The 27050-nt window shown below is 50.1% G+C and overlaps 1 protein-coding gene and 1 pseudogene across 2 annotated transcripts; both read left to right on the top strand.

Annotated features, from left to right (window-relative positions):
• Positions 1-22: 22 nt before the first annotated feature.
• Positions 23-27050, top strand: SLC3A2 (solute carrier family 3 member 2). 2 transcript variants are annotated; one of them, XM_047775465.1, is made up of 10 exons: positions 23-308; positions 19611-20039; positions 20417-20590; positions 21464-21558; positions 23983-24051; positions 24149-24207; positions 24370-24550; positions 24845-24988; positions 26344-26427; positions 26545-27050. In XM_047775465.1, exons 1-10 carry the CDS (start codon positions 197-199, stop codon positions 26887-26889), a joined length of 1692 nt encoding a protein of 563 aa, XP_047631421.1. In that variant the 5' UTR covers positions 23-196; the 3' UTR covers positions 26890-27050. The 2 variants fall into 2 exon arrangements, with proteins under 2 accessions (XP_047631421.1, XP_047631422.1); XM_047775466.1 differs by lacking the exon at positions 23-308 and adding an exon at positions 19107-19342.
• Positions 6261-6367, top strand: LOC125126623 (uncharacterized; annotated as a pseudogene).

Below are 27050 nucleotides of genomic sequence, written 5' to 3'. Positions count from 1 at the left end.
GCGCAGGCGCGCCTATCGTGCTGCAGAGAGGTTTGGTCTTTACTGCGGCTGCTGGTGAGGCTGTGACGCCGAGTTCTCAGCTTCCCGCCGATCCTGTCCAGACGCTCCGTCTTGGTCATAGCCGACTGCCCCAACACCCTTCCCTGAGCTCCCCTTGCCACCACACACCCTAAACCTGTGTGCAGGGTCCGACTCCATGGACCCCGAACCTCACGAACCCTCGACCGGCGTCGACTTGGTTCCGCACCAGCCTCCCAGCGAGCACTCGGGGCCTGGTGCTCAGGGTCCCAGCGCGGGGGGCAACTCAGGTACTGCTGGGCTCCGGGCTGAGCTCGAGTGGAGGGCCCTTGCATGGAACCGTTTCGGGAAGGTGAATCAGGCCATAGATGTTCTTGAAATTCATAGCAGCCGTTGATATCTCTAACTGGTCACCTCTACCCTACTGTCTGGTCCAACTTCTCCGGGAGCTTGTCTTATAGTAGGGCTAACATTAGCTGACACTTGAATTGCCGTTTTAAGCACGTTACATGAATTGGCTATTCTTTAGTCCTCTAAATCCAAAGAGATAGATCTGTTGCCAAAATATCGGCTGCATCTACGCCAATACCAAACAGAGGAGGAGACAGAAGTAGCCTTAACGGGGAGGCAAAGAGGGAGCACAGCAGGCTAGTGCCTAAAGGACTATGTCCCCTGGAGGAGGTAGTGAGGAGACTTACAGTGTCCAAGGAGCAGGGCTTGATCGGCTTGGGGACATTTATCGGATTCTTTGGTGCTGAGGTAATGGGAGTCCATCATATCATCAACCTTCTGGTCGCAGCTGGTCGGGGGGGGGTCTCCATGCTTGGGGGTAGCATACAGTTAACTTCTTCCACTCGGTGGGGGCTTCAGCACCTGCAAAAGAGCTCCGAGGGCATGGCTCAGAATATTATCTGTAGTCCTTGAGGAAGAGCTAAAGGTTCTTGACTTTGTTGAATGGCTAAACTATTCTGTCTTCTTAACTGTTTTCCTTTTTCTCTGTAATTTCTTACTTCTCTGATTAAATTGATTCCTTGACTAAAGTTTTTCTATGGACAAAAAGGCAAGCAGAGGATATGAGTTGGGGGGTCCACTCTGCCAAGGTTTCACAGGGCCCTGCTGGGTTAAAGGCACAATACCATTTTATAGATGAGGGACTGCAGGTGTAGCGTTCAGCCCCAACTCCAGCCTGATTGTCCGGGTGGTTCCAGTCAGTGACACTCTTGTTACTGAGGCCACTCAGCATTAGTTTATTAATTTCTAGTGGTAAACACCTAGGGTACGAGTATATTTTATAATCATTTATGAAACTCTTATTGGAGTTCCCGTGGTGGTGCAGTGGTTAACGAATCTGACTAGGAACCATGAGGTTGGGGGTTCGGTCCCTGGCCTTGCTCAGTGCGTTGGGGATCCGGCGTTGCCATAAGCTGTGGTGTAGATTGCAGACTTGGCTCGGATCCCGAGTGGCTGTGGCTGTGGCGTAGGCTGGTGGCTACAGCTCTGATTCAACCCCTAGCCTGGGAATCTCCATATGCCACAAGAGCGGCCCTAAGAAAAGGCAAAAAGACAAAAAAAAAAAAAACCCCTCTTGCGTGCTCTTGCTCTTCTGTATGACCTCAACTAATAGGAGGAGGTGTAAAGCTAACATTATGGAACAGGAATCTCAGGTCCAGAGTGGTTACCGAGCTCGGTGTTATCCCACGAAGAACTCAGAGCCCAGGTACAAATCCAGGCGGCCTGATTGCAGAGCCTGGATTACTCTGCTTTTCTTCTGTCGTCACACACTTCTCTGGGTATTCCGGGAACCAGCAGTTCGCAGGAAGCAAATGGCATGATCCCTGGGTATTGTTTCTCAATTTTTTTCTTCATTGTTGTCTCTCCCTCCCCAGAATTCTTAAGATCTTTTCCCTTCTAATGCTTCCTATGAAATCGTAATTCCATTGATACACTCTATATCTGCTTTTACCCTTCGGATGGCCGGAAACCTTTTTTACTATCTAGGAGTCTCTACCCTCTCCCTGCTCTTCAAGAAGCAGTTTTCACTCCTTTGCCATATTGTCCCCATGCGTGTCCCAGCTTAACAAGTGGCAAAATAAGTACTGAAAGAGTTCCAATTTGAACAAAGTTATTATAGATGGGATAAGTTCATTTACTCAATAGCTATTAGGTGCTTGTTCAAATACATGATTGAACACTCGTACCAAAATGTATAGAGTGGAACAGATAAGTTATGGAAAATTTATAAGGTCCGCAGTAGGCAGATAGGGTTGGGGAGGTTGTGTGTGGGCATAGGAATTAGGGAGTGCTTTATGAAGTGCCTGGGCCTTGAAGGATAGAGAAACAGAGCGGGGAGGGGATTCAAGTTAAACAATTTGAGCAACAGGCTTAAAGTTGAAAAAGGAAAGAACTATATGAGTATAATTTATGAAAAATGGGCTGAAGGGGACTCATATTGGAAAAGATTTCCTGGGGAAGGCTAGATAAGAAGAGCCTGGAATGCAAAGGTAAATAGTTTGAACCAGGAGTTCCCATCGTGGCTCAGTGGTTAACGAATTGGACTAGGAACCATGAGGTTGTGCGTTCAATCCCTGGCCTCACTCAGTGGGTTAAGGATCTGGCGTTGCCGTGAGCTGTGGTGTAGGTTGCAGATGCGGCTCGGATTCCAAGTTGCTGTGGCTCTGGTGTGGGCCATCGGCTACAGCTCTGATTAGACCCCTGGCCTGGGAACCTTCATATGCCTCGGGTGTGGCCCTAGAAAAGACCAAAAAAAAAAAATAATAATTTGAACTATAGGTAGGTAAAAAAATAAGTGGGGAGTTCATGCTGTGGTACATTGGGATTGGAGGTGTCTTGGGAGCACCAGGACCAAAGTTCGATCCTGGCCCTGGCACAGTATGTTAAGATCTGGCATTGCCGCAGCTGTGGCTTAGGTTGCACTTGCAGCTCGGATCTTATCCCTGACCCCAAGGAACTCCATACGCCTAAAAAACAAAACCGAAAGTTTTTGAGTAGGGAGGTGTAAGAAATTGATGGACGAGATGAGACAAGGAATTAGATTGTCCCAGTAGTTTAGGCAACACATAAGTGGATTCTGTACTAACAAGTGTAATGGAAGGGAGACAGAAAGGAGAAGGTTCACATCAGGAGTCTTATTTTTTTTAGGGCCACACCCGCGGCATATGGAAGTTCCCAGGCTAGGGGTCAAATCAGAGCTGTAGCTGCCGGCCTACACCACAGCCACAGCAGCATAAGATCTGAGCCAAGTCTTTGACCTACACTACAGCTCACCGCATCGCCTGGATCCTTAACGCACTGAGCGAGGCCAGAGATGGAACCCTCATCCTTATGGATACTAGTCAGGTTTGTAATCTGCTGAGCCACAATGGGAACTCCCATGTTAACGTTTATTAAGTGCTTTTACATGGTACCTTCCAGGCACTATACTGAGTGCTTTATATATATTACCTCAATTCAAAAAATAGTAGTTTGGGTGTTTTTTTGTCTTTTCTAGGGCCGCACCTTGGCCTATGGAGGTTCCCAGGCTAGGGGTCGAATCGGAGCTGTGGCTGCCAGCCTACACCAGAGCCACAGCAACGCAGGATCCGAGCCTCGTCTGCAGTCTTCACCACAGCTCATGGCAACGCCGGATCGTTAACCCACTGAGCAAGGGCAGGGACCGAACCTGCAACCTCATGGTTCCTAGTCGGATTCGTTAACCACTGCGCCACGACGGGAACTCCTTTTCTTTCTTTTTTTTTTTTTTTGGTTGCACCCATGGCATGCAAAAGTTCTTGGGCCAGGGATTCAACTCACGCCACAGCAGGACTGGAGCTATAGTGACAACACTGGATCCTTAACCTTACCAGGGAACTCCTGGATAAAATCTTTGACACGCGTTTGCTTTATAATTTCATTTTTTAAAATTATGCTTTAACACCCCTGGAGTACACTGACTTTCATTGGTCCATTTATTTTTTTCATTCAAGAAGTATATATGGAGGAGTTCATGTCCTGGCTCAGCGGAAACGAATCTGATTAGCATCCATGAGGACGCAGGTTTGATCCCTGGCCTTGCTCAGTGGATTAAGGATCTGGCATTGCTGTGAGCTGTGGGGTAGGTCGCCAGCAAGGCTCGGATCTGGCGTTGTTGAGGCTCTGGCATAGGCCAGTGGTTACAGCTGCGATTTGACCCCTAGGCTGGGAACCTCCATGTGCTTTGGGGGTAGCCCTAAAAAGAAGAAGAAGAAAAAAAAAAGGGACTTCCGGAATTTACAGAGAGTCAGGATTTAAACTCAGGAAGTCTGACTCCAGAATTGGAGCTTTAGGCCTCGTCCTCGTGTGACTGACACCACGCCTTGCCAGACTCTCATGGCTACCACCATAGCCTGCTTCCTCTTTCCAGCAAACGTTTTTTAACTTTTAAAGAGCTCTCTATGCCTGTATCTTCTGGGAGCTGAATCTCAGGTCTTTCCGGAGACCAAATGAATTCGATTTTGTCTTTCCATGAAATCCCCAGGTGATCAGTATGCATGCCGAAGTGTACGAAGCACTGGTTGACACAGTGCTGTTTACTTCTTTCTCGAGACACTTTTCAGCCATCCTTATCTCTCAGCAGCATCTTACCTTCTTGGCCCATTTCCTGTTTCTTCAAACACTGTGCAGTGCTTAGCACACTGCTCTCTCCTGGTGTTCCTCTTACAGCTCTGGTTACTTCTCAGTGATCCTTTGAGCGATGTATGGCCCATTCCTCAAACGTTAATGTTCCTTGAGTTATGTGTTGGACCCAGCTTTATACTTCCTCTGCCTGGGCCACCTTATCCACTCCTATGATTTTAATAACCGCCGTGATATCAGTGGCTCTAGCTCAGGATCTTTTTCCTGAGCTTCAGAGCTGTACGTCCAGTTACCTCCTGGATGAACATTATCATTTGGACGGCCCACAAACTTCTTAACTTTTTGAAAATGAATTCAGCCCACTCCTCTTATTTTACCTCCTTGTCCAAGCGACCCTCATTCTGGCCATTGACCCTAAGACTTTTACCCCAGAATGAATTTGGCTCCCTGGTCCTGATTTCCTTTCTTCTCACCCATTCTCTATCTTGAAACCAGAGAGATCTTTCTAAAAAGATTTGGGAGTTCCCGTCATGGCTCCGAGGTAACAAACCTGACTAGTACCCATGATGCTGCGGGTTCAATCCCTGACCTTGTTCAGTGGGTTAAGGATCCAGCATTGCCTTGAGCTGTGGTGTAGGTCACAGATGTGGATCAGATCCCGCATTGCTGTGGCTGTGGTATAGGTCAGCAGCTACAGCTCCGATTTGACCCCTAACCTGGGAACATCCATATGCTGCACCTGTGGCCCTAGAAAGACAATAAATAGGCAGTTCCTGTTGTGGCTCAGTGGCTAAAAAACCTGACTAGGAACGATGAGGTTGTGGGTTCGATCCCTGGCCTTGCTCAGGGGGTTAAGGATCCGATCAGTTGCTGTGAGCTGTGGTGTGGGTCACAGATGTGGCTTGGATCTGGTGTTGCTGTGGCTCTGGTGTAGGCCGGTGGCTACAGCTCTGATTAGACCCTTAGCCTGGGAACCTCCATATGCCGAAAAAGACAATAAATAAATACATAAATCTGTCAAGTCTCATGTCTCAGCTCATAATTCTTCGTGCCCCTCCAGAGCCTTTAGGCCAGATCATGGATGTGGCCCTTGAGACCCTTTGCCGCTTCCCGTCCCACCACTCCCTCCCCAAGAATGATCCACTCCGCCTGCCCCTGGTAAACTCCCTTGGTTTGGATACCTTATCTGTGTAAATCATCATTGAATCCTATTGCCCAGCAGAGTACAGGGCACAGAGTAGGACTCCATATATATTAGTTTAATCCCTGTAAATTTTTTTCCCCTACAAATTATGGAATGATGTTTTTCTAGCTCCAATTCATTGATTTCACAGCTGCTTGGGAAAGTCTGGTGATTTTGCTCAGAGAGCAACCCTGCCCCCACCTGGCAGAAAGAGGCACTGCCTCACTTAACAGGGGAGGATAATGGGAAGAACCAGAGCTTTGCCAGGAACTGGGGGAAAAGACAGGAATTTACGTGGAGAAAAAGGCCCAATTTGATAACAGAATTTCCTGGGTTTTGGGGAGATGAGGATGTTGATGATTGTAAGGACAGGCTTACAAGCTGTATTTATGGACCTGAGTGAGGAAGGTTTGGGAAGGGGTGATGGGGAGTTATTGCAGATAACGGCAATTCTAGGCCTTTTGGCTCAGATCAAGTGTCTGTTCCTATCAGTTTAACATCTGTGTCCTTTACCTGAGGACAGCATATTACATCGACTTTTTTTTATTATTATTTATTTATTTATTTTTTGTTTTGTTTTGTTTTTTGTCTTTTTGCCATTTCTTGGGCCACTCCTGCAGCATATGGAGGTTCCCAGGCTAGGGGTCGAATCGGAGCTGTAGCCACCGGCCTACGCCAGAGCCACAGCAACGCAGGATCCGAGCCGCGTCTACAACCTATACCACAGCTCACGGCGACGCCAGATTCTTAACCCACTGGCAAGGCCAGGGATCGAACCCACAACCTCATGGTTTGTAGTCGGATTGGTTAACCACTGAGCCACAACAGGAACTCCTACATTGATTTTTAGAACAAGGAGATGGACTAGGAGCTTGCTCTGTTGGCTTTAGGCATCAAACTGGCATTGCAGGACGTCTAGGTATAGCATGCCCTTTGAGGTTGTTTAGTTGTTAAGAAATTTGTTAGCTACGACTTTTTTTTTTTTGTCTTTTTTGCCATTTCTTGGGCTGCTCCCGCGGCATATGAAGGTTCCAAGGCTAGGGGTCAAATTGGAGCTGTAGCCACCGGCCTACGCCAGAGCCACAGCAACACAGGATCCGAACCGTGTCTTCGACCTACACCACAGCTCACGGCAACGCCGGATCCTTAACCTGCTGAGCAAGGCTGGGGATCGAACACGCAACCTCATGGTTCCTGGTCAGATTCGTTTCTGCTGCACCACGATGGGAACTCAAAGCTGTCTCTTTTAATAAAAAGCTTTGCTTGGTGTTCCCGTCATGGTGCAGTGGTTAACGAATCCAACTAGGAACCATGAGGTTGTGGGTTTGACCCCAGCCTTGCTCAGTGGGTTAAGGATCCGGCGTTGCCGTGAGCTGTGGTGTACGTCGAAGACACGGCTTGGATCCTGTGTTGCTGTGGCTCTGGCGTAGGCTGGCGGCTGTAGCTCTGGTTCGACCCCTAATCTGGGAATCTCCATATGCCGTGGGTGCAGCCCTAAAAAGCAAAAAAAAAAAAAAAAAAAAAAAAAGACGGCTTGTGGGAGTTTCTGCTGTGATGCGGTGGGTTAAGAATCCAACTGCAGGAGTTCCCTTTGTGGCTCAGCGGTTAATGAACCCGACTAGGACCCATGAGGATGTGGGTTTGCTCCCTGGCCTCGCTCAGTGGGTTAAGAATCTGGCGTGGCCGTGAGCTGTGGTGTAGGTCGCAGACATGGCTTGGATCCCGAGTTGTTGTGGGTTCGATCCCCAGCCCGATGCAGTGGGTTAAAATGATCCAGCATACCACAGCTGCATGTGGCTTGGATTCAGTTCCTGGCCCGGGAACTGTCATATGCTGTGGGTGCAATGATAAAAAAAAAAAAAGAAAGAAAGAAAGATAGCTTGTGCACAAGGGAGAATGCAGAGCAAAAAAAGAGCCAGCTCCCTGAGTAGAAGGGACATGTAACAAAAGGGAGGGGTTGTCTTATCATCACTGATGATTTCCAGAAGTCATGAAGGTTCTCTGCTCAGCAGCAGGTGGCTCTACTATCAGGAACAGGGAGGGCTCCTGTGAGGGGAAAGAAAGACATGATCATTGTCCACAAGAAAGCACAGGAACAGATAAAGTTAAAATTTACACTTGACTTCTTGCGGCAACTAGGTGTACTCCTTAGTATAACAAAGATTAAAATAATCTTTTAGTCCAGTGAGCCTGGTTTTTTGTCCCTGGGACTCTGGCCTCCAAGGCCTTTGTTCTTTAGCTTGCAAGGCCCGTTTTGCCCAAGGCCATTCCTTTGTCCTTTTCCTAAAGGGATGTGCTCGTCTCCCTGTCTCACTTCCAGCAGAGCCAGCCCGGCCCAGTTTCCTTTTTCAGCTTCTGTAGCAGCCTCCTCCCTCCTCACTCTACTTGACCCCATTCTGGCTTATCCTCCCTGAGGTCAGAAATCTTGTCTGAATAATTAATTAATCATTTATTACTTTATCCCCATCATGTATAACAAGAGGTGTCACTATAATTCATTGATTATCCTCTCTATGCTGTGAAGTAAGCTCCTGAAGAGGTTCATTAAAGAAATACTTTTTTTTTTTGTTTTGTCTTTTCAGTGCTGCATCGGCAGCATGTGGAGGCTTGAGGTTCCCAGGCTAGGGGGTCACACTGGAGCTGCAGTTGCAGCTGCCTATGCCACAGTAACAGCAATGCTGGATCTGAGTCGAGTCCGACCTACACCACGGCTCACGGCAATGCGGGATCCTTAACCCGCTGAGCGAGGCCAGGGATAGAACCCGCAACCTCATGGATACCAGTCGGGTTCCTTGACTGCTGAGCCACTCGGGAAATACTTTTGAGCTATAAACAGCGTCCTCTAGTGGAAATCTTTTCTCAGAGGGAAGCTGCTCAGGGAGTACCTCTGCCCCCTCCTGGTAGCAAGAGGCACTGCCTCCATTAGTAGAGAAGTAGGGATATGCAAATAGGCCAGGCTTTGTTCACCTCTAGGGCAAAAATCCAGTCTGAGAACAGGATTCCCTTGTTTTCTGAACTGTGGAGAAATGTGCCAGTGGGAAGCTGTCCCAGAGAAGGACTGACCTCAGACATCGGGGGGAGTGATGGCTTGGAGTGAGATCTTAATGCTCTGCTCAGAAATTGAACCTGGACAGCCTGGGTGAAAACCGGGAATCCTGGCCACTAGACCAGCTAGCTGGAGGCTAAGAGCAGGATTGCTCTGATTCTTGTCCCCTGTTGAAAGCAAGAATGTTTCAAGGAGGAAAATACTGTAAAAACAGGTATAAAGTTTATTGTTGGAAAGAGCACAACATGTGGGAGGGCCCACGGAGAAGTAGTCTGTTCATCCAAGGCAGAAGCAAAGCAGTGACACACACCCAAAGGAGTGAGGGTGTGGGTGTCCCCCTCAAAGAGGAGGGCACTGGCTAAGTGATTTAAACCACTTACATAGGATGGGTCTTCCAGGTCCTTTGTTTTCCTTTGGCCAGTTACCTTGTTTTATTTCTCACAAGTGACTGGACCCGGGGCCCTCCCCGATATGCATCCACATCTTTTGGCCAAGATGGATTCCAGAACAGAGGGTTCTGGGACAGTTTCAGGACTTATTATGGCCTGGCGCCCCCTCCGTTTTTGACCCCCAGGAGTCTTTCTGCGCAGGTATAACTGGGGAGGTCTCTTTGACAGCAGGGGTGAGTGATGTGGTCATCGTACCTTTTTACTCCAGCAGAGCTCAGCTCCTGCCATTAACTTTCCCCTTGGGGAGTTCCTGTCATGGCTCAGTGGTTACGAACCTGACTAGGAACCATGAGGTTTCAGGTTCAATCCCTGGCCTTGCTCAGTGGGTTAAGGATCCGGCATTGCCGTGAGCTGTGGTGTAGGTTGCAGACTGGCTTGGATCCTGCGTTGCTGTGGCTGTGGCATAGGCTGGCGGCTACAGCTCCAACTAGACTCCTAACCTGGGAACCTCCACGTGCCTTGGGAGCAGCCCTAGAAAAGGCAAAAAGACAAACAAAACAAAACAAAACAAAAGAAAACTTTCTCCTTGGAGGTGTCAAAGAGAAGCCAGCCCCAATGGACTCAGCCTAAGTCCCAGCTGTTCTCAGCCCAGGGGCCCATGGACCTCCTACCTCAGGGTGAGACTGGTTTTTGGGGAGAGCCGAGGATGTGGAATTTGAAAAGGAACAGCTTTAAGGTTGCTTTTGTGGCCTCGAGTGAAAGTTTGGGAAGCAAGTCCTAATGAGAATAGGTTGTTTCTTTGGGTTTTGGCTCAAGACCAAGATCAGTGTGGAAGTTCCTGTGTGATGCAACATGTTAAGGATCCAGCATTGTCACTGCAGCTGCTTAGGTCACTGCTGTGGCCCAGTTTTGATCCCTGGCCTGGGAATTCCCACATGCCTCGGGTGCCAAAAAAAAAAAAAATTACCTTTTTTTCCTCTTTTTAGGGCTGCACTTTCAGCATATGGAAATTCCCGAGCTGGGGGTCAAACTGGAACTGCAACTGCTGACCTATGCCAGAGTCACAGCAACGCCAGATCTGGGCTGCGTCTGTGACCTACAATGCAGCTTGAGGCAGTGCTGGATCCTTAACCCGCTGAACAAGGCCAGGGATTGAACCCACATCCTCGTGGATACTAGTGGGCTCTCAAACTGCTGAGCCACAACAGGAACTCTGGAAGATTTTATTTGAGCCAAGCCGAGGATTATAAACCATGAGGCAGTCTTTCAGAAGGCTCTGAGGACTGTTCCCCTGTTAGAGGTCAAAGCACGGTTGTATAGGTTTTTGAGACAAAGGGTAATGTATCAAAGTAACATAGTCCAACAAGGCAAGTAGTGGGTTATTGTGACCCCTTTATCTTTTTTTGGCTTTTAACTCAATGAATTTTATTATATTTATACTTGTGCAATGATCACAAGTGACCCCCTTATCTTCTAAGGAATGTTATCTTCTAAAGAGTTACTTTCCTGGAGCCCGGAGGAAATTGCTTTTTTTTTTTTTTTTTTTGCAAGTAGGCATTCCTGTGTCTTCCAAGGGGATCTAGTTAATGTGGAATGCAAATGCACAATGCACACTAAAGGGGAGGAGGTAGTGGCTCAAGTTGCAGGGAAAAATTAAAGTTTTCTTGCCTTAAAATAATTTTATTTCATCAGGGAGCATCGATGTCTTTATGACAGCAAATGTTTCTATTCATGAATATGTGGCATTTCTCCTTGTGGTCTTTGTATTTGCTATTTCCTCATCCAGAAAACTTTTATTTTTTTTATTTTTATTTTTTTTCTTTTTAGGGCTGCACCTGTGGCATACAGGAAACTTTCTTGTAGAAAACTCCCTTGTTCCTTTATTTCCTTAGGTCTCTGCTCAAATGTCATCGCATCAAATGTGCCTTCCTTTTTTTTTTTTTTTGGTTTTTTAGGGCCGCTCTGTGGCATATGGATGTTCCCAGGCTAGGGGTCTTATTGGAACTGCAGCTGCTGGCCTACCCCACAGCCACAGCAACGCCGTATCTGAGTGGCGTCTGCGACCTACACCACAGCTCACAGCAATGCTGGATCCTTAACCCACTGAGTGAGGCCAGGGATCGAACCCAAAACCTCATGGTTCCTAGTCAGTTTCGTTTCCACTGTGCCACAACGGGAGCTCCAGATGTGTCTTCCTTGAATAAAGTAGTCTCCTTCTCATCTCACCTCTATTTTTTCACAGCACATGTAATCATGTAATCATTTGACATATTATTATTATTATTTTTTTCCCCACGGTGTGCAGCAGCTTGATGTGGGGTCTCAGTTCTCAGACCAGGGATTCAACCCGGGCCACAGCTGTGAAAACATGGGATCCTACAGGCTTCCCTTGGTGGTGAAGCAGGTTAAGGATCTGGCGTTGCCGCAGCTGTGGAGCAGTTTGCAGCTTCAGCTCAGTCCTTGGCCCAGGAACTTCCATATGCCATGGGTGTGGCAGAAAAAGAAAAAAAAATGATTATATGCCCTTTTCACCTTGTTGAATATTAAAAAATACTTTAAAAATGTAGTCAGGAGTTCCTTCTGTGGCTCAGTGGATTGACAATGTCTCTGCAGTGGCAGGGACATGGGTTTGACCCTGGCCCTGAGCAGTGGGTTAAGGATTCTTCCCCCAGGGACTCCATATCCCTCCAGGCGGCCAAAAAAGAAAAAGGAAAAAAAAAATGTAGTCAGGGGAGTTGGCTCAGTGGAAACGAATCAGACTAGTATCCCTTAGAACGTAGGTTCCTTCCCTGGCCTCCCTCCGTGGGTTAAGGATCCCGAGATGCTGTGGCTGTGGTGTAGGCCGGCAGCTACAGCTCTGATTCCACCCCTAGCCTGGGATCCTCCATATGCTGAGGGTGCGGCCCTAAGAAGACAAAAAAAAAAAGAAAAAAAAAAAGTAGTCAAGGATCTGCTTGCCTGTGTGGAGCCCTAAGATTTTGTCTATAGTTGATCCGAAAAGGAGAGTAGGCAGGACCAGGGGCCGATGTGGGCCGAGCTCTTCAGTATTAAGTTACGGAGTTCCCGTCGTGGCGCAGTGGTGAACGAATCCAACTAGGAACCATGAGGTTGTGGGTTCGATCGCTGGCCTTGTTCAGTGGGTTAAGGATCCGGCATTGCCTTGAGCTGTGGTGTAGGTTGCAGACGTGGCTCAGATCCCAGGTTGTTGTGGCTCTGGTGTGGGCTGGTGGCAACAGCTCCAATTCGACCCCTAGCCTGGGAACCTCCATATGCCTCGGGAGTGGCCCTAGAAAAGGCAAAAAGACAAACATAAATAAATAAATAAAATTCAAAAAAAAATTTAGGGAGTTTCTGTCGTGGCGCAGTGGTTAACGAGTCCGACTAGGAACCATCAGGTTGCGGGTTCGGTCCCTGCCCTTGCTCAGTGGGTTAAGGATCCGGCGTTACCGTGAGCTGTGGTGTAGGTCGCAGACGCGGCTCGGATCCTGCGTTGCTGTGGCTCTGGCGTAGGCCGGTGGCTACAGCTCCGATTGGACCCCTAGCCTGGGAACCTCCATATGCCGCGGGAGCGGCCCAAGAAATAGCAAAAAGACAAAAAAAAAAAAGTAAGTTACGTGTCGGGAGGGAATGGAGGGAGAATGTATATTCAAGAAGTGGGTCCTGAAGTCTAAGAGCCCACCTTCTCATTATGCGGCTTTAGAAATGTATTGCTGGAAAATTCTGGTAAGATGTAGCCCATCTTGAATGCCTCTGAAAATCAAAAGTGCTTGAGAGCTTGGTTTTTGTGACCGTGAGTGTGATAGGGAAGTGTCCGGCTTGGCAGAAAAACAGCATAGATGTTTTCCAGGTTTTTTTGCCCACCATCAAGTGTAATACCTATTATCTGTTCTTTTTTTTTTTTTTCCTCTTTTTGCCTGGCCTGGGATTGGACCCACTCAACAGTAGTGACCTGAGCTGCTGCAGCGTGTGTCTTGATTTTCTTAGGGCAATATGCTAAATTAGCTGTGGTGTAGCAGAAACAAATCCAACTAGCAACCCTGAGGATGTGGGTTTGATCCCCGGCCCTGCTTAGTGGGTTAAAGGATCCAACATTGCGGTGAGCTTGCAGATGTGGCTTGGATCGGAGTAGGTAGGCCGGCAGCTACAGATTCTACCCCTAGCCTGGGACCCTCCAAATGCCATAGGTGTGGCCCTAGAAAGCAAAAAATGAAATAAATAAATAAATAAAATAAAGAGGGAATTCCCGTTGTGGCTCATCGGTAACGAATCTGACTCGTATCCATGAGGACACAGGTTCGACCCCTGGCCTTGCTCAGTGGGTTAAGGATCTGGCGTTGCCTCGAGCTGTGGTGTATGTGGGTTGAGCCTCGTATCTGAGTTGCTGTGGTGTAGGCGGGCAGCTGCAGCTCCGATTTGACCCCTAGCCTGGGAACCTCCATCTGCCTCAGTCATGGTCCTAAAAAGACTGGACAAAAAATTTTTTTTCTCTTAAAAAGGAAAGAATGTCTGACTCTAGAGCTTTTTTGGGGGGATGGGGGAGGGTAGAGGCAGATGTTTTGTCTTCAGTTTGTTTCTGCGTGATCTTGCAACGTAAGTTGAACTATTCTTGGTATTTTCTGAGGTTCTTTTGTTCGGTGTTTATTATCAACCTTTAGTTGTTCATTATCTAAAGTGTGACTCGATAGTCCTTGGCTACACCAGTGCCAAAGTTCCCAGGCCAGGGATCACAGCTGTGCCACGGCAGTGACAACGCTGGATCCTTAGCCTGCTGAGCCTTGAGGGAAAGCCTACGAATACTTTTTAAAGACAGGAGTTCTCTGGAGTTCCCTTTGTGGCTCAGTGGTTAACATATCCCACAAGGAACCATGAGGTTGTGGGTTCGATCCCTGGCCTCGTGCAGTGGGTTAACGATCTGGCGTTGCCAAGAGCTGTGGTGTAGGTCGCAGACGCGGCTTGGCTCTGGCGTTGCTGTGGCTCTGGTGTAGGCCGGTGACAACAGCTCTGATTGGATCCCTAGCCTGGCAACCTCCATATGCCACGGCAGCGGCCCTAAAAAAGGCAAAAAAACAAAAAAAAAAAAACAAATAAAGACAGGAGTTCTCTTGTGGCACAAAGTGGCTTGGGTTGATACTGTGGCCTGAGTGGTTTGATCCCTGGCCCAGGAGTTTCTGAGTGCCCAGAGGGCACGGCCACAAAAACAAAAAACAGGAGTTCCCGTCATGGCTCGGCAGAAACGAACCTGACTAGTATCCATGAGGACGCAGGTTTGATCCCTGGCCTCACCCAAGTGGGTTAAGGATCCAACGTTGCTGTGAGCTCTGGTGTAAGTCGTAGACTCGGCTTGGATCCCCGTGGCTGTGGTGTAGGCCAGCAGCTATATGCCGTGGGTGCAGCCCTGAAAAGACAAAAAAAAAAAAAAAAACCCAAAACAAAAAAAGATCAATCTTGAATAGTTAGAATTAGAGAACTAACTGAAGAGTGGGCATTGGGGTGGGGGGTCATTTCATAGACTTGTGAGTAGTTGGATTCCTCGAGGGACTGCCTGGCTGGGTACCTGTACAGCATTTTACTATTGCCAGTTTATTATAAAGGGTACAACTCAGGAAGAGTGCACAGGGCAATGTATGGGGGTGCGTGTGCCCCTCCCAGCCCCTTGATGTGTTTAGGGACCTGGAAACTCTGTGAGCCCTGTTGTTAAGGGCTTTTTATGGAGGCTTCATTGTGTAGGTGTGATTGGTTAAATCATTGCCATTGGCGATTAGCCCAATCTCTAGCCCTTTTTCTCTTCCTAGAGGTTGGGGACGGGCGGGACTGAACATTCCAACCCTCTAATCATGCATTTCTGGTGACCAGCCTCCATACCGAAGCTATCTAGGAGCCCATCAAGAGTGGCTTCATTAGAACAAAAGACTCCTGTCACCCAGGAAATTCTAAGAGAATTAGGAGGGCGAATGGAAGTTCCTCAGACCAGGGATTCAATCTGAGCCACAGCAGCTGCAACACCTGACCTCCCTCCCGCCTTTTTTTTAGGGCTGCACCTGTGGCATATGGAAGGTCCCAGGCTAGGGGTCCAGTCGGAATCCCAGCCACATCTGCAACCTACACAGCTCACGGCAACACCAGATCCTTAATCCACTGGGTGAGGTCAGGGATGGAACACGAGTCTTCCTGGATACTAGTTGAGTTTATTACCGCTGAGCCACGACGGGAGGAACGCCAACATCAGATCCTTCAACCAGCTGTGCCTGGCGGGAGCCATACCTGCGTGCACTTCTGCAGCACCCGAGCTGCTGCAGTTGGATTCTTAATCCACTGCGCCACGGTGGGAATTCCATCTCTGTACTTCTTGAGTGTGTCTGCACTTAGTGACTTTCTTCCAAAGAATGCGATGATAGAAAGTTTTGAGGGGACGGGAGGCGGGGAGAACGATGGTACCCACCAGTATTGTGTGACATGACTGCGGCAAGAGGTTGGAATGCCTCGGTGATCACATAAAGGGACATTTAATCTCATCACCAATTAGCCTTTTGATGAGATCAATATTTTGATGAGATCAGTATTCTCTGATTGGTCGACTATCTCATGTCATCTCTCCAGGATGATATGTTAAAAGTACTTCTGCATCTCTTGCATAAATTGATCGGCTGTATCTGTGGTATTTCTCTTTTAATACTTGGTTGCATTAGAAAGAATGGCTTGCTGCAGTGTTTTTTGTTTATTTGTCCAATTTATTTGAGTATCAGACACTTTTCAGACGGTGTATTTCTCTTCTTCTAAGAGAAGGCTCCAGTTGTGTGTCTTTGACTCTTTCTGGCTTTTATCCCTCCTCTCATTCCTCACCCTTCACAAAGACAATGCTGACAGTTCTTGTTAGCAGCCAGTGTCCCTCCTGCAGGATTTGTAATAACAAATGACACTCGAGCAGCGCTTCTTCTAATGACAGCGGCCAAGTGGGCCCCTTTGGTGGGAGTCAGCCCCCTTCCCTGCTCTCATCCCAGCTGCACTTTGACTTCAAGGGCTCGTTTCCTTAACTTCAGCCGTCATCCGTTTTTCAAGTGGCTGAACTCCTCAAGGCTGATAGGTAGTTTAGAGGTACAGCTTGCATGCTTTTTCTCTAGGTCTTGGAATGTTGCCTTTAGCTTTGGCAGACCGCAGAGTCTGTTGGACAAAAACAGCCTCCTAGGTTTCTAACTATTCTCCCGTCTTTGTTCTGTCTTTGGACAAAATTTTCTTTTTCTTTTTTGCACATGAGTAGTGGGGATGTCCCTATCTTTAGGCTAAGATCAAGTAATGCCTGCCTGTTGAGAAACATGGGACATGAATTTTTGCAGTATGGGATCAGAAAGGAACTGTCTCTGTACACTTGACCCTCTCAAATTCAGGGTCCTGCTCCCATCTGCCTATAAAGTCCTGAGGCTTTGAGGACTCACAATTGGTCCTTTTTTTTGGCCGTGCGTGCAGAAGTTCCTGGGCCAGGGGTTGAACCTGAGTTACAGCAGGGACAACACCAGCTCCTTAACCTACTGAGCCATCATACTTTACATTCTATAGCAAATGTTGAATTTTATTTTTAGCAATATACATTGTAGGGTCTGTGGATCTCTAACCACCTTCAGCCCTCTTTCTCTGCAGTCTTTCCCTGCTGCTTTCACTCCCCTTCACCTAGATTTTGTTTTATTTGGTTGAACAGTTACAGGTCTTTGTTTTCCTGCAAAAATGGCTTCCTCTTGATAACATACAGTGTTTTGTTGTTGTTGTTTGTTTGTTTGTTTTGCTTTTTAGGGCCACACCTGTGGCATATGGAGGTTCCCAGGCTAGGGGTCCAATCAGAGCTGTCGCTACCAGCCTATGCCACAGTCACAGCACCGTGGGATCTGAGCTGCGTCTGCGACCTACACCACCGTCACGGCAATGCTGAATCCTCAACCCGCTGAGCCAAGGCCTCAGTCTGAGTCCTCATGGATACTAGTCAGGTTGGTTACTGCTGCTCCACGATGGGAACTCCACCACTTGTCTTGAAAATGAAAGGACATGAAATGAAAAATGAAATAATGAAAAAATAGGACATGAATTGTAGAAGAGATAGGTGCAGATGGATAGAAAGTAATTCTTTGGGGGCAGCTGGGAAACACTCATTTGAGCTAGGTCTTGAATGCATCAGAGCTCATGAGGCAGAAGGGCAGAACAGGAAGGGCAGAACACAGAGGGAATGTCAGGTACAAAGATACAGAGGCCTGGAGTTCCCGTCGTGGCTCAATGGTAAGGAACCTGACTAGTATCCATGAGGACTCGGGTTCCATCCCTGGCCTTGCTCAGTGGGTTAAAGGATCTGGCATTGCCATGAGCTGTGGCATAGGTCGTAGACGTGGCCCAGATCAGGCTTGGCTGTGGCTGTGGTTGTGGCGGGCCACTGTAGCTCTGATTTGACTCCTAGTCTGGGAACTTCTACATGCCCTGGTGCGGTCCTAAAAAAAAAAAAGACAAAGCTGGGTGTGCTGTGGGACTGACACGTGTGTGAAAGCTGATGTCGCTGGAGGGTAGTCCCTGTGGCAGGTGTGGTGGGTGATAAATTCGGGGAGGTATGTTATTAGCTTCTGCACCGCATACAAAAAGGATTGTTTTCATCTTACTGGAGCCGTGACGGGTCTGCGAGTGAGATACTGTGTTCCTGGGGGTGTTGTGTTGCACCATCTCAAGGAGGACGTCTGACCCCACAGCTTTTTTTTAACTCTGAGCTTTCGTGCTGGTGATAACGTCTGTTCAGAGCCCCTGGTTGGTATTTATTTAGCACTCGCAGGCCACTTTGGACTTCTTATCATCACTGAACACAAGTCTGAACTCCAGCCTCTGCCGGCCTGCCCGCCTCCCTCTAGGACCTGGTTCTGGCTTTCCTGGGTGGGAGATGGGGGTGGGCTCTGGTATAAAGGGAAGGGAATGGCAGAGGATGAGCCTTTCACCTCTCAGCTCTCCTCGGGCACCCCTTTCTGTCTACTCTTTCTTCAGATCTTGGCTTCTGCTTTCTTCCAAACACACAGCTCTCTTGGCTTCCAGCCCAGGGAGAGGGTGAAAGAACTTCCTTTCCTCAGCTCCTCTCTGACAATAACCCAACTGGCACTGCTCAGGAACAAGAAGTTCCTGAGAGTGTTGGCACCTGAGGGTGTTGATGTCTGGCAGTCCCTGCTGTGACCCTCACCTCACTCTCAATCCAAGGACCTCTGTGGAGAGAAGTTAGGTGGTTTTCAAGGCCTCTGCAGTAACAGCTGCCTCCAGAGCCTGGCATGGTGAAGTAATTCGGAGGAAAGAGAACCATGGCAGCCTGGGGAGATCGGGCTAATCTGTGGGAGGCCCTGCAGGAAGGCAACGAGTCTGGCCATGGCATCTTCTGATCTGATGTAAAGAAAAGGTGGAAGCCTCTTGCTGAGGCCCAGCCCTGGAATGCTGAGTCAGCCCCAAGGTTGCCTATCAGTCTCTTCTCGCACCTGGACATGCTGGCGCCAGAAATTGGGGGTGGGGTAAATCGGGGAGTGTCAGCCATTCTCCTGTCCAAACAGATTCATCTTGAAAAATACCATGGAGAAGGCTCGATTAGGGGTAATTCAATTAGAGTTAATAAAGCAGCGAACTGTAGTGGGTGCTCCATAAATAGCTGCCGAATGACGAATTACTTGAACGAAATTCAGAATGTTTTGAAGGACACGTGGGAGTGAGCCCTGCGGGGAAGCGAAGGTTTAGCGCCAAGTCCCAGAAGGCCTGAGAAGACAAGGTCTGGTGGGGGCAAGGGCGGAGGGGCCGCTGGCAGAGTGCAGATGGCCACCGGGGTTGGGAAGAGCAGGCGGTGGGGTGAACTCTGGGCTAGGAGTAAATGGAAGATGGTGTCCAGGGCTGTCGCCAACCTTCGGAGTGGGTGAGAAGGGCTGGATGTTGCCTACAGGCTCACTTTCCAACGGAGACAGGGGCCAGCGGGGACCGGGGCACTGGACCAACCACACTCACCCACCTCGAGGTGGCCGTGCCCAGCATTCTTGGTGTCCAGGTCGAAGGAACCTTAGGGGTAGGCGGTTCGAGATGAGGAACTGGACTTGACAGCAGTTGGAGGCGAGTTCCTATCATTCCCTAGGCCGCCCCCCACCCCTCCCTTTCAGTCCCCGGAAGAGCAGTCCCGCAGGTTCCACTTTAAGGGGCGGGCCGGGGCGGGGCTCCCCTGCCCAGTCGTCGGGCCGGGACAGCCTCGCCGCAGACGTTGTGGCGGAAGCTGCTCAGAATCCAGCCGCCTTGGGAGGCCGTTCTGGGACCGGGAGGTCCGGGCAGGTAGGCGTCCAGCCACTCGCTGACCGAAGGCTGCGTCGTGTCGCCGGTTCTGCAGGCACCATGAGCCAGGACACCGAGGTGGACATGAAGGAAGTGGAGCTGAACGAGCTGGAACCCGAGAAGCAGCCGATGAACGCGGCGTCTGGGGCAGCCGTGGTCGTGTCGAGCGGCCCCGAGAAGAATGGTCTGGTGAAGATCAAGGTGGCCGACGATGAGGCAGACGCGGCAGCAGCCAAGTTCACGGGCCTGTCTAAAGAGGAGCTGCTGAAGGTGGCGGGAAGCCCCGGCTGGGTACGCACCCGCTGGGCGCTGCTGCTGCTCTTTTGGCTCGGCTGGCTGGGTATGCTGGCGGGCGCCGTGGTCATCATCGTGCAGGCGCCACGCTGCCGCGAGCTGCCCGCGCAGAGCTGGTGGCACAAGGGCGCCCTCTACCGCATTGGCGACCTTCAGGCTTTCCAGGGCCGCGACGCGGGAGACCTAGCGAGTGAGTTCAGGGTTCCCCCATCCCCTGCCCGGCGCTCCCCTGGTTTTACTGGCCACTGTCCTTAGATTGATTGCTACGGTTTTCTTCCCTACCCGGGACCCGCGACCGCTCCCGGGGACGTAGCTCCTTCCTTCCTTTGAAAGGCCACCCCCCACCCCCCCGCAACTCCCTCTTTCCCGAGGGCGGCTGACTCAGCATCCTGCCCCCCCGCGGCGCCAGTTGCCTGTCGCAGCAGGTTTCTGAAGCAACGTGGTAGGCTTCTTACATCAGCATCTCTGTCTCGTGATCCAGCCTCACCCCCAACACTTAGTTGGAGAGAATGGGGCGATCAGGGGCCTTGGAAGAGGCCTCACTGTAACTCTGCTTCTCCATTTCAGGCCTGAAGGGGCATCTTGATTACTTGAGCACCCTGAAGGTGAAAGGTTTTGTGCTGGGCCCAATTCACAAGCACCAGAAGGATGACCTCGCAGGGACCGACTTGGAACAGATCGACCCCGCTTTCGGTTCTAAGGAAGATTTTGACAGTCTCCTGCAATCGGCTAAGAAAAAGAGTGGGTGTCCTAGAGTTGGAAAGAAAGCAGCTAGGAAGGGCTGGGCCTTTTGGCCAGAGCAAAGGGAGGATAGGGTTTTTATCTGGTTTAGTCAGTTTATGATCTGACTGGCTCAGAGTTTTCCTAGGGAGGGCACAGGGGAGGTTTGTCAGGCTTCAGCCTTAAATGGGTTTGTCAGATGGTTCAGAGACGAAGTAACTGGCTGTGCAATTCTTTAACTTCTGGGCTTCAGGGCCCTTATTTGCAAAATGTAGGCTTTTGCTAAATCAGTGGTTTTTTATTTTATTTTATTTATTTATTTTTTTGTCTTTTTGCTATTTCTTTGGGCCGCTCCCGCGGCATATGGAGGTTCCCAGGCTAGGGGTCCAATCGGAGCCGTAGCCACCGGTCTACGCCAGAGCCACAGCAACGCGGGATCCGAGCCGTGTCTGTAACCTACACCACAGCTCACGGCAACGCCGGATCGTTAACCCGCTGAGCAAGGGCAGGGACCGAACCCGCAACCTCGTGGTTCCTAGTCGGATTCGTTAACCACTGAGCCACGACGGGAACTCCTAAATCAGTGGTTTTAAAACTTGTAAAAGAGTGAAGCCTTTTGGAAAAAAAAAAAAAAAATCCAAATAGAATCTTGTGTTACTTGTAAAAGGGTTTGCTTTGAGGGTGAGGGGCTCAGGCTTCTCTATTACACGCCATTCCTGCCCCCCACTTGCTGACATCTCTGTTTCCATGGAATGAGTTTCACCAGGGTTCAAATCTGAGCCTTTGTACCAAGTAGTGCCTAGGAAGTACTCTACTGACTTGTATGTGTTGATTTCCTCCTTTCCCGTCCCCGCAAAGTCTTTCTCACACCTGCCTCTTCTCCCGTTGTACTAGGCATCCGGGTCATTCTAGACCTCACTCCCAACTATAAGGGCCAGAACTCATGGTTTGACGCCACTCAGCTTGACACTGTGGCTGCCAAGATGAAGGTGAGTGCCTTGGTACCAATGGCAGGTGGGAACTGCATACTGGGGCTTGATTGGTGCTTTCATAGCAAGTTCTGTAAATGCAGCCCTGCACCAGCCAAGGAGCTGCTTGCTGCTTCCACAGGCAGAAGGATAGGCCAGCAGGGCACACAGGTTCTTGTTGGTTCTTTCTCTGACCACTCATTTTCCTTGTTTCCCTGACTCTGAGGTTGACAGCGCAAGAAAGGGAATTTCTCAGATGTGAATTTTCTTCCTTTTGGGAGAGGACGCCTTTTCTCTGTGGGAATCCTGTCCTGTCTGGTTTCCCATTTCTTATTTATGTGTTTTGGAGTGGGTCCCAGTCTGGAATTCCAAGCATTGGGGTCTTCCTATGTGTCTATGGGGAAGGCTGCGTATTTTATATACCTTCTTGAATCCACTGTATAACCAAACAAGGTCCCTTTCATTATCCCTAATCTGTGAATCAGGAAGCAAAGGTTCAGAGGCGCTTTCATGTGCCCTGGGATTTGCTGTCCCAGCTATTCTTATGTCTCTAATCTGCCCTCTCTGAAGGTGTAGGCTTAAACTCTGTACCCAGCAGGCTGGGAAGTGGGGCTTTGAATCCAGTTTTTTTTTTTTCTCTTTTCTTTGTCCTTTTTATAGCCGCGCCTACAGCATATGGAAGTTCCTGGGCTAGGGGGTCGAATCGGAGCTACAGCTGCCAGCCTATGCTTTAGCCACAGTCAGGGCAATGCCAGATCCGAGCTGCATCTGTGACTTTTTTTTTTTTTTTTTGCTTTTTAAGGCCACACCTGCGGCATATGGAGGTTCCCGGGCTTGGGGTTGAATCGGAATTGTAGCTGCCAACCTATAGCCACAGCCACAGCAATGCGGGATCTGAGCCTTGTCTGCGAGCTATACCACAGCTCATGGCAATGCCGGATCCTTAACTGGCTGAGTGAGGCCAGGGATTGAATCTGCATCCTCATAGACACTGTCAGGTTCTTAACCCTCTGAGCTGCAATGGGAACTCCTGAGCCTAGTTTCTAATGCCTGGGTTCTCAGACACTGACCACTTCAGAAGCAGTAGAACGCAAATAGAGACAGGCCCTGACACTTTGCTGGCAACTACGATTTGGAGGTGGAATTCTGTCTTCCCAGCATTTCAGTTGACCCTTGGGGTCATCTGGTTCAGTCCTTGCTACTTCCTGGAAGACCCATTAAAAGTTACTGAGAAGGGGGTGTTTTCAGATGGCGAGGCACGAGGTGTGGTAGCCTCCGATGAAGATTGGGACCAGAGGAGAGAGCACATGGCACGGAGAGGGGAAGGGGGTGCTGGCGGGAGTGGGGTTCCCTGTCCTGGGCCTGTTCTGCAGAGCTGGCTCCTCTTTTCAAATCTTCAGCTAAACTGCCCTGGGGCTGTGCTTTGAATTTCACTCTTTTACCCTTGGTCTTGCTCTGACTGGCTCTTTTACTCACACCCTCCGCAGGCCCCAGGAAGTGGGGAGGAGTAAGTACACTGGTCTTGGTTAGCTTTTTTTTTTTTTTTTTTTGTCTTTTTTTTCTAGGGCTGCCCCCATGGCGTATGGAGGTTCCCAGGCTAGGGGTCGAATCGGAGCTGTAGCTGCTGGCCTACACCACAGCCACAGCAACGTGGGATCCGAGCCATGTCTGTGACCTACACCACAGCTCACGGCAACACTGGGTCCTTAACCCACTGAGCGGGGTCAGGAATCGAACACGTGTCCTCACGGATACTAGTCAGGTTTGTTAACCACTGAGCCACGACAGGAACTCCTTGGTTAGTATTTTAGGTCCTGTCTCTGCTGCTGTCTGCCTGTGGCCTTGGGCTGCCTCCTTGCTTCTCTCACATTGTTTCCTCATCTCTGAAACGAGTATGCCAGCGTTTCACACATACAAGTATGAAGTGAAGTGACATTTTTTCTGTAGGTATCAAAGGTAAAGCTTTGTGATGGAGCTTGGGGAGGAAGGAGAAGTAGAACCGTACAAAGAGAATCAAGGACAGGTTAGAATGGAAGGGGAGGAGTTCCCATCGTGGCGCAGCGGAACCAAATCCGACTAGGAACCATTAGGTTGTGGGTTCGATCCCTGGCTTTGCTCAGTGGGTTGAGGATCCGGCGTTGCTGTGAGCTGTGGTGTAAGCCAGCGGCTACAGCTCTGATTCGACCCCTAGCCTGGGATCCTCCATATACCTCATGTGCAGCCCTAGAAGAAAAGAAAAGAAAAAGAAAAAAAAAAAAAGGAGAGAAGGGGGCTAAAAGCTAAGGCCTCGTAATGAAGGTGAGAAGTGAGACTTTGAGGCAGGTGACTCTGCTGAGGTCCTGGAAAGTGTGTGGTGGGCAAGATTTAGTGTGGGCTGGAGTTTTCTGTGCCTTCGCATCAGAGTGCTGACGAGTTTCCTCTGTTCTTTTGCCTCCCTCCCTAAAGGAAGCTCTGAGTTTTTGGCTGCAGGCCGGTGTGGATGGGTTCCAGGTTCGGGACGTGGGGGATCTGCCAGTGAGTACCCTTTCTGTGGGAGAAGCAGAGCCTGGGTGAGAACAGAGGGGCTCATTGTGTTCCCTGCCCCTGGACTCTGCTTTCTTTTTCCTTCTAGGGCGCGTCTTCATTCCTGGCTGAGTGGCAGAACCTCACCAAGAGCTTCAGCGAGGATAGGTGGGTGCAGACCCCGGCTTCCCCAGCTCGACTCCATTGTGGGAGCCCCTCCATGGACCCCTGGCCCAGGGAGGGGCAGGTCCTCGTCCAAAGAACCTTCTCACTTCCATTTCTCCTCTCTAGTCCTGTACTAACCTGGATTCCTGCTCTGCTCTTGTGTAGGCTCTTGATTGCAGGCACCGACTCCTCTGACCTACAGCAGATCCTGAGCCTCCTCGAACCCACCAAGGACCTGTTGTTAACTAGCTCGTACCTGTCCAACTCCTCTTTCACGGGGAGGCAAACCAGTTTCCTGGTCACGCAGTATTTGAACGCCACTGGCAGTCGCTGGTGCAGCTGGAGTGTGAGTCCCACAGGGGTGGGAGAAGGGCAAGAGGCCTTTTTTTTAAAAAAATTTTTTTTTGTTATAGTTGATTTGCAATAGTCTGTCAGTTTCTGCTGTACAGCAAAGTGATTCGCGCACACACACACACACATATATTCTTTTTTTCACATTTTTCTCCATCGTGTTCCATCACAACTGATGAGATGTAGTCCTCTGTGCTGTACGGCAGGAAGGAGGCCTTTCGGCAGAAGGGAGCGTTGGCAGGTGTGGCAGAGGCGGGCTCTGGGCTCACCAGCGTGTCCTTTCCTGCAGTTGTCGCAGGCGGGGCTCCTGACCTCCTCCGTGCCGTCTCACCTCCTCCGGCTCTACCAGCTGCTGCTCTTCACTCTGCCGGGGACCCCAGTGTTCAGCTACGGAGACGAGATTGGCCTGGAGGAAGCTGTCCTCCCTGGACAGGTATGGCTTGCTGCCCCCGCCAGCACAGGAGCCCGGGGCCAGTACTGCGTTTGACTCCCAGTCAGCCACCTAGTCAGGCGCTGTGCGGCCTTGGCAAGTTAGTTGGCTTCTCTGACTCTTGGTTATCTTTTCCGTGATACTGCACTTCTTCTTTGGCTGCGTCTGCAGCAGGCAGAAGTTCCCGGCCAGGGATCGAAGCCGCACTACAGCAGTGACTGGAGCCACAGCAGTTGCCTACCCTGGATCCCCACCTGCTAGGCCAACAGGGAACTCTGATACTGAATTTTTTTTGGTAGGGTAATTTGGACTAAATGAGAGCATTTTTTTGTTTGTTTAGTTTGGTTTTTTTGGCTGCGCCTGTGGCCTATGGAAGTTCCTATGGAACCCACATCATAGAAGTGACAATGCCCGATCCTTAACCACTGAGCCGCCAGGGAACTCCACAAGAGCATATTTTAAAATGCAGTGCCTGGGAATTCCTGTTGTGGCCCAGCGAAAACGTATCTGAGTAGTATCCATGAGGACGCAGGTTTGATCCCTGGCCCCGCTCAGTGGGTTAAGGATCTGGTGTTGCTGTGAGTTGTGATGTAGGCCTGCAGCTACAGCTCTGATTTGATCCCTAGCCTGGGAACCTCCATGTGCCTCGGGTGTGGACCAAAAAAAAAAAAAAAAAAGCTGTGTCTGGTTCCTGGTAGGCATTCAGGGTAGTAGCCATCACTCATTCAGTAATCTGTTCATTCGGTGGACAGTGAGTACTCTGTGTCAGGTTCTGTGCCCTCCCAGAGCTCTGAGTTTCGTGGTAGAAACAGATGAGTAAGAGAAGTACAGGCAGCAAGTGGCATAATGGGGTAGGACCGTGAAGGCTCCTACTTAGCTTCAGCCACAGGGTTGGAGGTTGACATCTAAGCCGATATGTGTAGAGTCATTCATTTATTCCACTAAGTTTTACAGAGTAGTTCCTGGCTGCCATGCACGGAGGGCACAGCAGTGCACGAAAGAGCTGGAGGTGGTGACGTTAGCTAATAAGCAGATCTAATAATGATGCCAGGTCCTGATAATGTGCTGTGCAAAAGGAAGCCGGGCAGGGGGCCTAGAGGCTCGGGGGTGGGCTAGGTTTTCCATGGAGTGGCCACAGGAAACCTGAAGGAGGCAACTGAGCAGGGACCCGAGGGCAGAGAGGGGGCTCGCTTGTGGCTGTCTGGAGAAGCACCCTCTAGGCTGAGGGGTCAGTGGGTGCAGGGCCCTCATGTGGGAGCCGGCCTTGCTTGGGTTACACGTCCACAGGCTGGGCATGGGAAGAAGAGTCAGGAGACGGGCCTGGGCCTTGGCCAAGTCCTGTTTTCCCCACTTTCTAGCCTGTGAGGGCCCCGGTCATGCTGTGGGATGAATCCAGCCTTCCCAGCACCTTAGGACCTGTGAACAGCAGCGTGACTGTGAAGGTAAAGGTTTCAGATGGGCAGGGCCCAACCCACGGGGGTGGGGGCGCCGGGGGAGTTTGCCCCCCACGGAGCCCGTCACCCCTTCCTGCTGGGTCTTTATCCCTTGGCCGTTGGCAGGGCCAGAGCGGAGACCCTGGCTCGCTCCTCTCCCTGTTCCGCTGGCTGAGTGATCTGCGGGGGAAGGAGCGCTCCCTGCTGCACGGCGACTTCCACGCGCTCTCCTCGGGGCCCGACCTCTTCTCCTACATCCGCCAGTGGGACCAGAACGAGCGCTTCCTGATAGTGCTCAACTTCGGGGATGTGGGCCAGCCTGCCAGGCTGGGGGCCTCCAGCCTGCCCTCCAGTGTGGATCTGCTGCTCAGCACCCAGCCAGGCCGCAAGGAGGGCACCCCTCTCAAGCTGGAGCACCTGAACCTGGAGCCCTATGAGGGGCTGCTGCTCCGCTTCCCCTATGTGGCCTGACCCCGACCCCCTGACCTCCCCCACCCCCAGGCTCTTTGGGTTCTGGTTTCTCTCTTCTTTTCTTTCTTTCTTTCTTTCTTTTTTTTTTTTTTTGACTGTTACAGATGAACTCCCAAATAGGGCGTTTTCTGCTTCAAATAAATGTCAGCCCTGCCTGGTGA

Source organism: Phacochoerus africanus, chromosome 4 (genome assembly GCF_016906955.1).
Source record: "Phacochoerus africanus isolate WHEZ1 chromosome 4, ROS_Pafr_v1, whole genome shotgun sequence".
NCBI classification, from domain to species: Eukaryota; Metazoa; Chordata; class Mammalia; order Artiodactyla; family Suidae; genus Phacochoerus; species Phacochoerus africanus.
This window is presented reverse-complemented; position numbering and strand designations above follow the sequence as displayed.

Bases quoted from the DNA above. Each gene is read 5' to 3' on its own strand.
- SLC3A2 (XM_047775465.1), top strand. From the start codon at position 197: ATGGACCCCGAACCTCACGAACCCTCGACCGGCGTCGACTTGGTTCCG. The intron at 20,591-21,463 runs GTGGGTGTCCTA...CCGTTGTACTAG, and splicing joins GCAATCGGCTAAGAAAAAGA to GCATCCGGGTCATTCTAGAC. The intron at 24,551-24,844 runs GTGAGTCCCACA...CCTTTCCTGCAG, and splicing joins GTCGCTGGTGCAGCTGGAGT to TTGTCGCAGGCGGGGCTCCT.